This window comes from Limanda limanda, chromosome 21 (genome assembly GCF_963576545.1).
Source record: "Limanda limanda chromosome 21, fLimLim1.1, whole genome shotgun sequence".
In the NCBI taxonomy this organism is placed as follows: domain Eukaryota; kingdom Metazoa; phylum Chordata; class Actinopteri; order Pleuronectiformes; family Pleuronectidae; genus Limanda; species Limanda limanda.
Window position 1 is genome coordinate 20,720,903 of NC_083656.1, and position 10,990 is coordinate 20,731,892.

Consider the following 10,990-nt stretch of genomic DNA (forward strand, 5'->3'; position numbering starts at 1 on the left):
CAAGCTATTTGACAGCAATAAAGTGATATTTCCTTATTTGGATAGGTCTAGATTTTCTTAAAATAATACTTGCTTGCCCAGATGGACACAAATATCTTATTGCTGGCTGTATTATCCTGCCTTTCCATTCCACACTGGCTCTTAGATCATTCCTTTCCCCCCCAGAGGGAATATCCTTCAGTTGAACAGATTACTGTGAACTTCTCCTAGATTTTCTCTTTCAGTGCACTGTTATCTTGCTCACCTGCAAACATAGATTGTTAAAGCCTCATATTAACTTTGGCTGAAGTTTACAAGGCAATTTTACTCTGAAGGATTGCTGTTTTGTCCCCAGTTACTTACAGAGAAATAGCTTCACAGGCTGTTTGGACAGCTACTAAAACTAAAATATGTGACCCTAAATAATAGACCAGTTGTTTCTTGTCAGTTTTATTAGTTTGTGTGAAGACTAATGACTTCTTCCCACTTGTTGTGATTGGTTATTCCACCTTTCGGTTCTTTCACTCCTTCACCCATTGATTTCAAATGTTTTTTTACGTTTCCCAATATGTGGATTTGTAAAACAAATATGTAACCTGCTAGCATAGCTGGAATATTCATGAGATTGTCTGAATTTTTTGAACGTGTATTTTAATGTGTGTTGCTGATATGTGTAGGAGTGCAGCCCTTCAGATAACAGACTAACCTATCAAACCCTTTTGTTCCCAAACATCTTGCCTCAGAGAGAAGACATTTTCTGAGAAGATATGATGGTTCTGGCTTTAATTAGTACAGCCTGTATTAGTAATGTCATCTATTCTTTACAGGCTATGCTAATCTATGCCAGAATCAGCAATGCAGTGGGAGCTGAAGGATTGAGTTCTACAATCTAGACATGATGTCTTGGTTGTACTGCGTATGAAACCATCGACAGCCTAGATAGTCTGGAGTCAGTGATGATTTTCGGGGGTCAATGTTGTTTGGTTCATTACCATTATGAAAGAAAACACAATAATGGTTGTTCTGCTGTAGCAGGGATATCTAAAAAACCCTGGTGCTTGGTGTTCAAGCAAAAGAGTGACATACTAATACTTTGAATGATCATGAGGTCTCAGCTTTTTGTGTTTAGTTGCCTTTAGTTGTTCATAAGCACAGGCGATGCACAAGGCGGTTGTCTTTAGTGGACAACAGAATCAATCCTGAGATGCTACTTTTATGCTGCGTTCTTTTGCGGATATTTTCTATCTCTTTAAAAAAATATGACATTCATAATTTGCATGTTATATTGTGCAATTTCACAGTAAGCAGCCAAGTTACAGGATGACAGTATTTCTCATTTTCCACAAGAATATTGTATTAATGACAGTGCTGCTGTTGGGACAGAAAATGTGTGCTTTTCAATACAGGAGCAGGTCGTCCACTAATTAGATTGTTGGTGGTTTGGTCCCAAGCTCCTCCAGTCTGTCCAAATGTCCTGAATGTTACTGTAGTAAAGTGCTGGTCAAAAAGGACTATATAAATAGTATAATATACAAAAGTGCAATATAAATGGAGTCCATTTATCAATGAAAGGCGGAAAACATGCACTGTTTGTTCTTGTAGGTTTAGCTTGTTGGATAGATTCGTACCTGTTGGTCATACTGAAAGGGTGATGATTCTTAGAACAGAAAAAGTTCCTATGAAGATCTGTCAAGTTTGTGGAAAGTTTATATTGACAGAAATGATTTGTACATTAAGTGATTCTAAGAGAACTTAAGTTTATTAAGTTATGCTGTTTCCAATAACATCAACGTACATTACCAATCTCTACTGAACTACACAAACTAACTAAGATTAAGATTAAGATTAAGATACATTTATTTGTCCCAAACACATGCACAGACATGCACAAGCACACTCATGCAAGGAGGGAAATTTAACCTCTGCTTTTAACCTATCTGGTGCAGGACACACAGAGCAGTGGGCAGCCATGTAAGGCGCCCGGGGAGCAGATGTTGGGGGAGTAAGGTGCCTTGCTCAGGGGCACTAGACAGGGTAGGGAGAATCCTCTTGGATTTTTGGACAGATCAATCCAGGTTCGTCTTTTTGTTGTTTCTCTGTGGAGTCACACCAGAGACGAACCAGAGACCTTTTCTGCCTATAGTCCAAGTTTCTGCCACATGTACAATCCTGTGTTATGTAATTTCAGTCAACCAGAACCTGTTTCGCTAGATAATTTATCGAAAATGTTATTTGGCTACAGTATACACAACTTCAAACTCTAAACCATGGAACATGACCGCAGACCGGGGGGTAGACGGATGGGCAGTACCAAACTACCATTCCCCTGAAGTATGAGTTGTCTTTTGATGGTGATGAGTTTAACCATTTTCAATGTCACCCAGTTTATGTGTAATGTGGCAGAAGAGGAAAGTGAGGAAGATCATTGTGTCTTATTAATTAACTTTTAGGAAAAATGTTGTTGATGGAAAGTGTTCTGAGCACTGAGCCTTGGGGTACCCCTTGGTTTACAGGGGCTTATTCTGATTAAGATTTCCCAGTATTAATAAACTGCTTACTCTCAGCAAGGTAAGCCTGGAACTGGGAAATGTACCAGTGAGGCCAAGGTAGCCAGTCACATGGGTGGAGAGGAGGCTGTGGCAGACAGTATCAAGGGCAGTCCAGACATCAAGTAAAATGAAAGTTCGCAAAACATGAATTATTGACCCATATAGTCCATATTATACACATTTTACTGTGTTAACCTCTTAAATCAGATTGTGGGAATTCACAAAGTTCACAGCTGTACACAGGGGCGTTTCTAGAATTCAAAGAAGGGGGGGGCTTAGCCCCTGAGGATGCTGAATGTCTGCGCGCACAGCGCGCGCCAATTTTTTGGGGCTCATTTGGGGCTGCGGATATCCATTGTTTCAGACAGTTCATAGATTGGTTCAATCAGAAAGAGTGTGATTTTTCTCTGTATCTTTGCTTGCATTCATTCAGTATAAGATAACAGAAGTTATTTGTCACCTCTGCTAAAGAATCTTCTTATATCCATCTGGTCAATGAATTGGATGATATACCGGTACAATAGCGTTATGAGGGACACTATGACATTTAGTTTTCACTAGCATTAACTGATTATAAACAACAACATTCTATAGGTACTGATATTATAATTTTAAAATACTAGAGATAGATATTAATGCAAAAATAGAGAGCTGTCGAAAGTTATTTCTTACATTTCAAATTTGCTCGTTCACACTCCTGCTCACTGGAGACATTTTCTAACGAAATAGCTAGCTTAGTGTTAACATAGCTCGTTACAATATTCGCTTTCATTTGCCTCAAGTAAACCTAAATTTAAGCAGGTAACAATTGTTAACAACTACAGATAGCCACATTCTGTAACTACCTGTACTTACAATTTCACTCCGTGCATCATTTACTATGAGCTAAACTCCTTGGCTGTAATCCTGCTGTCTTGATGAGAGACGTTACCTGGCAGAGTGAGAAAGCCAGCGCAGCAGCGATGCAGACTCCCCAAGGTCCTAGTGCCCGGTCTTTTATAGTTAAGTATGATGAGAGGCTGTTGGATTGTAATTTGAAGGTGGAGAAAACATACAAACCAGAAATGCACTCACTTATGTAGCATGTTAGAGTTATAAATAACTTGTCCATGTGTAAAACAATAGTTTAATTTAAAAAAATTTTTTTAAAAAAATCCCCAAAATTATTTGGGGGGGCTGAAGAACATTTTAGGCCTAACGACGCCCCTGGCTGTACATGTGTTGTTGAAGTTGATGGGCAACAATGATTTGGATAACACAATCACACAACGTCTGGGTCCCAAGTCATCTATGGGACAGCCCACAGAACACTGAAAACTTGAAACATGCCAAGCGTGTGTTTTGTATATCTTAGTAAAGGTCTGCAAAGTGTTCGGTCATCACATCATCACCCTTAATATTTACTCAGAATCTGTGTCCTCTCTATTTAAATAATTAATTTTTTTATTTTTCTATACTTTATTTTTGTAATTCCTGAGTCCGTCTTTGTCTAGCCTCAGGTTTTCTCCATCTCATAAGTTCTGAAATATGTTTTCTCTGGCCCTATGGTTGCAGATGTGTGAGGTTATAACAAGGAGACATCTGTGGTGTAGAAAGGGCCTCTGTGAGATTTATTTGGCAGAGATTGGCAGAAGGTTACGCTTGAAGTAACATTTTAAGTGTGTGTGCGTGTGTTAGTGTTTTTAGTTGATTTTTAATTTCCTAGTTCTAAATCTTTGGTGGACCCACATTTCTTGTGAGGATGCAATAGGGTGGCATGGGACTGCCCTCTGGTTAAATGCATTTTAAAAACATCACAGGACAACTTAATAGTGTTTCATATTTTGTAATGAAATTTGTTGCACTGACCATTTTAATTTGGTGCTAATAAGAAATCAGGTATCAATTTATCAAACCTTATGCTGCTGGTGGTTAGTAATTCAACTTGTGCGGTGCATGTGTATGTGGGAACAACACTGCTCTAATTTAACACAATTTGCAAGAAATGGTAACATGTTCAGCAAGCTCTCTTCTTCGTTTCCTCTGTTGAAAATAGTTTTAAACTCTGATTGACTCTTCTGTTTTTGGTACAAATGTTTTGTGAAAATGCCAAATGATACAACACCTTAATAAGTCGCTGTTTGTTTTTATATTTGATAATCAGTTTTTCCCCTTTCTTCCAGTTGTCTATTGGTCGTAATGAACCTGATCTCTAGCTCTACTCCTGCCCAGTTCCTTACCAACAGTTCCCCTGGTATGAGAGACCAGTCTGTTACCAACATATTCGAGCCTGGCATCCTGGGTATGGTCTTCATCCCTTAGCACCTCTATGACAACTGAGTAATTCAGATATCATACAGATGTGTGCATATCTCTTAAATATCTCATCCAGTTTTAGAACCAGTCAATACAGATCTAAAATGATGTTTCAGGGCAAAAGGGAGCCAAAATAACTTATACAAGGTATTTCTGAGTATTAAATAACGTGTATTTAATGTATGTTTCTCCTCTTCTGCAGGTGGCTCTTACCAGGAGTTGACCATGTTATCTGACAGTGTTGGTGAGTGGCAGCATAATGTCAGTCATGGTGCAATACAAGGAGGAAACTTCACAGATGTGTCACTTAACATGACATTAATACCGCCAGCAGAGAGATTTGACCCTTTGGGAGGACATACGATCTTGCAGGTAACAATCAGCTACAGTTATTGGTAAAAAATTTCTTATTGCATCAATTTAAATCAATAATTAGCCAATAGTGTTTTACTGACTAAGACATCAACAGGCCATTATTAGCATTAGACATTGACAATGTCTAAATGATTCCTCAGATTGTTCACTTTCACATTTCTTCACGAAAAAAACGTGCACAGGGTAGTTTTGTGGCTCTTGTGTGAAGATCTGGCTTTAGTTTCAGGGAATTCCAGCTACCACACAAACATTCATCTGTGCTCCTCACATGGCTGCTCTAAACTGCAGGGAATGTATGGCTCATTTGAAACAGTTGTTTATCGTTGGCTCTCTAGGATAAACTTCTCATTCATCAAAATCTTTTCCCATAATACTTTTTTTGCTATCAATTAGAATTAAACACAAAATATGTTTAGCAATAGAAAGCTATTTAGGATATCTAATAGCCAGTTCAAGAGATTAGTCAATGGCATTAAAACAAAGTATCATCTGCATAAAATTGTGAAGAAATGCCCAGCTTTATATGATTCATATGAACAGTGAACAGAAGAGGACCCACAACTGACCCTTGTGGGACTTAACCAGCTTTTTAAAATGACTTCTTGCTCCTCCTGAAAGGTCTAATAAAGTCTGTGAATTCGTCATAAACTAAAAATTATGGAAACTATTAAGGAAACCACCATAATCCCCCATTGTTGTTCAGATCAGTCTTATCAACATTAACAGTTTAACACATTACAATGTACTAAACTACTACCTTCTTTGTTCTCTTTCCTCTCACCTCTTCTTCTGCAGGTCATCATAATTGTCTTCCTCACTGGATCACTTTCTCTTATGACTGTGGTTGGCAACATCCTAGTAATGGTGTCATTCAAGATCAATAAGGCACTGAAGACAGTGAACAACTACTACCTCCTGAGCTTGGCTTTTGCTGACCTGACCATTGGCACACTATCAATGAACCTGTATACCACCTACATCATTATGGATCAGTGGGCTCTGGGGCCAGTGGTTTGTGACTTGTGGCTCGCAATTGACTACGTGGCCAGTAACGCCTCAGTCATGAACCTGCTCGTCATCAGCTTTGACAGGTAGCAGAATGTGATGTTTTAGAATTTTTAGATTTTTTATACATAAACTTATTTCTGGAAAGCTTCTTGTATTGTTGGTACTAACTTTGTGAAAAAGTGATATAATTATACAAAAAAACAGGACCAGTGGACACTGGTATCTATTCGAGTATGAGTTACTCACAAGGAGTTATTGGTTATTGAATAGATCAGAGTACACAAATCTTCCTCAAAGAAGCTTTTTCATGTGGTCTCACACAGTAAATGTGGTTAGAGCATAAATGAAGTAAGAGTATGTTTATTCCAAAAAGTATCTACACACATAAAAACTTTGTTTCAGTAATCAATCAATCAGATATAATTTGAATAGCCCATATTTACAAATCACAATTGCAGTAATGTGAGTACATGTAACACATCTCCACTCCTTTAGACAGTGGACAGTAGTAGAAAGTAATCCACACTACTGTGACAGTTACTGTATAAGTATTCAGTTGCATGCTTCATTTCTGTCTTCTCAGGTATTTCTCTGTGACCAGACCTTTGACCTACCGGGCCAAGCGTACAACTAAGCGGGCAATGACCATGATTTCATTTGCCTGGTCCGTCTCTTTTATTCTGTGGGCCCCAGCCATCCTGTTCTGGCAGTACATTGTGGGTGAACGGACAGTCCAGCCTAACGAGTGTTACATCCAGTTCTTGTCTGAGCCGATCATTACGTTCTGCACTGCTATTGCTGCATTCTACTTGCCGGTGACTATTATGGCATTCCTGTTTTGGAAGATCTATCAGACGACAGAAAAGCGACATAAAGATATGCAAGGTCTCAAGGCGTCTGAGCCAGGCAACAAACCAGTCCAGGCTCAGAATCAGGGGAGCGGCAGTGGAAGTGAAAGTGCAACTAACAGCCAGAAGAAGAACTCCTCAGCCATGCTGCGCCAGATGAGCTCCCAAAGCTCTAGCAGCTATGAGTTAAATCAGCTGGCTTCAGAGAAGAACAACAAGGACAATGCCAGCGTAACCGGACACAGAGGGAGATGTGGCGCGCTTTGCTTTCAGTTAATATCACTGTTGCCAGGTCGCCATGCATCCAAGAGGTCCATCATCACCAAGGCAACTACAGAGGGTGGGGCAGAGCAGAGCAGCTGTGATAGTATCAACAACAACGAAGTTGCAGGTGACCAGTCAGGTTCAGAGGAGGAGGCTGATGGTGCACATCAATCAGGTTTGACATATTCCTTTTAAGACATTATTTGCATGATACGTAAATACCGCAAGTATATATATGTACGGCTGTGGTTGAGGTGTAGAATGGTCGTCCTCCAACCAGAAAGTCGCGATTCAATCCTCAGTCTTCCTCATCTGCATGCCGAAGTGTCCTTGGGCAAGATACTGAACCCCTAAATGGCCCCTCATAGATGTTTAATGCACTAATTGTCCCTTTGGATAAAAGCGACATGTAATATAATGATCTATCTATCTATCTATCTATCTATCTATCTATCTATCTATCTATCTATCTATCTATCTATCTATCTATCTATCTATCTATCTATCTATCTATCTATCTATCTATCTATCTATCTATCTATCTATCTATCTATCTATCTATCTATCTATCTATCTATCTATCTATCTATCTATCTATCTATCTAGATGGCAAGAAATCTGGGAAGGTGAAGATGAACAAGGATAAACAGTCATCGTCATCCAACAAAAGTCAAAATAAGTCCCAATCAGACTCTGTCACCTCGTCGCCTTCCGACCAGTCACCTGCAGCCATCACCATGAAAGATGCAGCCATGGCCAAACGCTTTGCCTCTAAGGCCAAGACAGAGATCAATAAGCGCAAGAATGAAAAAAAGGCTAACGAGAGAAAAGCAGCACGGACACTCAGTGCTATTCTGTTTGTCTTCATTACAACATGGCTACCATATAACATCATGGTGTTGGTCAACACTTTTTGTCAGGACTGCATCCCTGGGACTCTTTGGGCATTGGGCTACTGGTTGTGTTATGTGAACAGCACCATCAACCCCATGTGTTATGCCCTCTGTAACAAGACTTTCCGTACAACATTTAGGGATATTTTGATGTGCAAATGGGATCAAAGGAAAAACAAGTCTCATTTTCAACAAAAGAAGGCTGTTGCTTTCCGGAAGAAAGACCCAATGTAAAGTACATTGCCACAGTATTAGTTGGATCTGTATTTGAATCATTTCCAGAGCTGCAAAGCAGCATACAGCCTCGTCTTTCAGGGAAAAGATGCTGAATTGAATTTTGCTCAATGAACCTTGTACTGGCCTTACAGAAAGTTTTGTCAAGTTAGCAGAGGGGTCTAGGGCTGGTTTAGGGTTCGGTCTGTCCATGATACTGTAACTTGACAGCTGCTGGTCAAATTTGAAACGGATATTAATGATCCTCAGAGGATCACTGCTAAAATATTGGTGACCACCTGATCTTTTATTTAGTACAGCATCACTTCAAAAATATTATACTGACCACAAACAATTTCACAACTCAAAAACAAATCAATAGATTTCAAAGTTGTGAATATTCATGGTCCTCAGAGTATGAACCAGATGGCTTATGGTGGCCCCCACCTTATTTTTGGTAGGGCAGTAAGACCAAAAGTATCATTGGGTATACATCAAATCTGACGATGTGTAGCAGCTATCGAATCTATCAAAATATGATTGACAGGTTCAAAAATTTTCTGAGAATTTTCATCATCCCAGAGGATAACACATTTCCATTTTAGGGCACTTGGATAAGCTCAATGCAATTGTCAGTATCAGGCTCATGATTTCACCACATTTAATCTTAAAATTCAGCTTGAAATGTGGAGGATAAAAATGTCAAGACTTGAGCCTTCCACAGGATGGACTTGTAACCTTGGGCCTGTGCTGTTTATTTTAACAGGGTTTTCAGCTTTGCGACAATGTTGTATTTAATTCTTTCCCTGCTCTGCTGTGAACAATGGAATGATAGTTTGGTGTGTTTTAGGAAGTGGATTTCTTCTTCTTCCTCTTTTTGATTAAGAGCTTTGTGGAATTATTTGTCAAAATAAAAGCAGCCAACATAATACTGATGTTACCAGGGTAATTTAGAGCTCAGCTTACATGTTTGGTTTTCATTGTGGATTTTAAATAGTTTTAAATTTCTATAAAACTACATGAAAGAGCATAGCTCATTATCTCAAATGTTTTTCAAGATTACTTATAAAACATGGACAGAAAATACACAGAATCAATCATTTGTGGTTTATTGCATATCAAAATATAGCCCTGAAAAAACAATAACCAGGATGTTAGCTATAGCATTGACTCAGTTGCCAGTTTATTAGGTACACCTAACTAATTAGTGGAAACTATTTTAAAGATGCATCTTTATAGTTGTGTTGCAGGCGGTAGTTTATGCTTCTGTGAACTGCAATGTGTTATTCAAACAACCAGTACTGATGTTAATGGAGCTGAATAGGTTGTAGTTAGTCTTACCAAATAAACTGACTACTACTGTAAGAGTCAACATGTCTAAATACACTCTTATTTACTCATCAGTATCATTTAGTGAAGAGAGACACTGAAGAGCTGTGACCTCCAGTGTTTTGTTACTTGATTAAAATTCAGTCTTTTAAGTGAGATTTTAAAAAGGATAAGGTGTTGGCCATATAACTGAAGTAATTTATAGCATATCATTTATAGAAGACACCAGTATAGCAAATTATTGTTGATACCTTGGATGAGTGATTATGAATTATTCATATTTATGATTTACTGTAGTGGTGTTTGTGTGAAGCTGTCCAGATGCTGATGAATGTATTGTCAACTGACAAACACAAGTAAATATAGATTACAGTGTGGCAATGAGCCTCATAGCATTCAATTGAAATTGTTTATTTGTGAAAATACCATAGAATAGTGTGTCCAGTTTACATTTGGAAAACAAGCAAAGTGGATGTCCTAGTGAACATTACACTGTTCACTAGGAGTGTTCACCTCACTTCAACTTCCAGTGTGGGAAATCAAAAATGAACATTGTGAGTTGCCAGTAGGAGGACAGAAATTAATTTATAGTTCTAAACTTGACTAGTTTTTATATTTCACTGTAGGTTTGTATCACAGGTAGAAGTGACACTAAGTGAAGAGTGAAGATGCATCACAGACACAGTATCATCACATTTTTAAACTGCAGAAAAAGCAAGTCAGGTTGCTCGTGTAGGAATGAAAAGGTTTTGCAACACTGTCTAACTCTAAATCACTTTTTCATTTTCATTCTGGATTGCACTGTGGGAATTGTAAACAGTACATTCAGGAATTCATACAAGCAAGATTTATTCTGGGCTAGTTGTGTTCTCTGTCTACCAATCACAGTTTTCCCTGAATGTTTGGTGTGTCTCCATCCATCCTAAATGTTTTACTGAAGTTGTTTTTTAAGTCACAGATCAATACAGTTTTCAGTCTTCTCTTGCAATACAAACCACAGATGAAATGAAGTCAGCTCTTTTTAAGTGTCTACTTGGATGATAAACAAATGAAAACACAGCACTCACCAACAGGACCCATGTGCCACATGACACAATACAGAGGCTGTAGTTATCTCTCATCCTCCACAGCTGTTTTCACAAATGACTATATCACCAGAGAGTTTCTGTGTGTTACACAGTGAATACTTTGCACTTAAGTGTTCATGTGTGCAGCTCAATTCTGTCCCCAAAAACCC

At 38.6% G+C, this 10,990-nt stretch overlaps 1 protein-coding gene across 1 annotated transcript; it reads left to right on the forward strand.

The window, feature by feature from the left end:
• Nucleotides 1–4,703: 4,703 nt before the first annotated feature.
• On the forward strand, nucleotides 4,704–8,445 carry chrm3b (cholinergic receptor, muscarinic 3b). Its single transcript, XM_061095127.1, has 5 exons — nucleotides 4,704–4,809; nucleotides 5,026–5,195; nucleotides 5,994–6,289; nucleotides 6,790–7,493; nucleotides 7,925–8,445. The coding sequence occupies exons 1-5, from the start codon at nucleotides 4,707–4,709 to the stop codon at nucleotides 8,443–8,445; spliced, it is 1,794 nt and encodes a 597-aa protein (XP_060951110.1). The 5' UTR covers nucleotides 4,704–4,706.
• The last annotated feature ends 2,545 nt before the right edge of the window (nucleotides 8,446–10,990 follow it).

Excerpts from the sequence above, each read along its gene's own strand:
- chrm3b (XM_061095127.1), top strand. The coding sequence starts at position 4,707 with ATGAACCTGATCTCTAGCTCTACTCCTGCCCAGTTCCTTACCAACAGT. Across the intron at positions 4,810-5,025 it reads ATTCGAGCCTGGCATCCTGG|GTGGCTCTTACCAGGAGTTG; the intron begins GTATGGTCTTCA and ends CCTCTTCTGCAG. Across the intron at positions 7,494-7,924 it reads TGATGGTGCACATCAATCAG|ATGGCAAGAAATCTGGGAAG; the intron begins GTTTGACATATT and ends CTATCTATCTAG.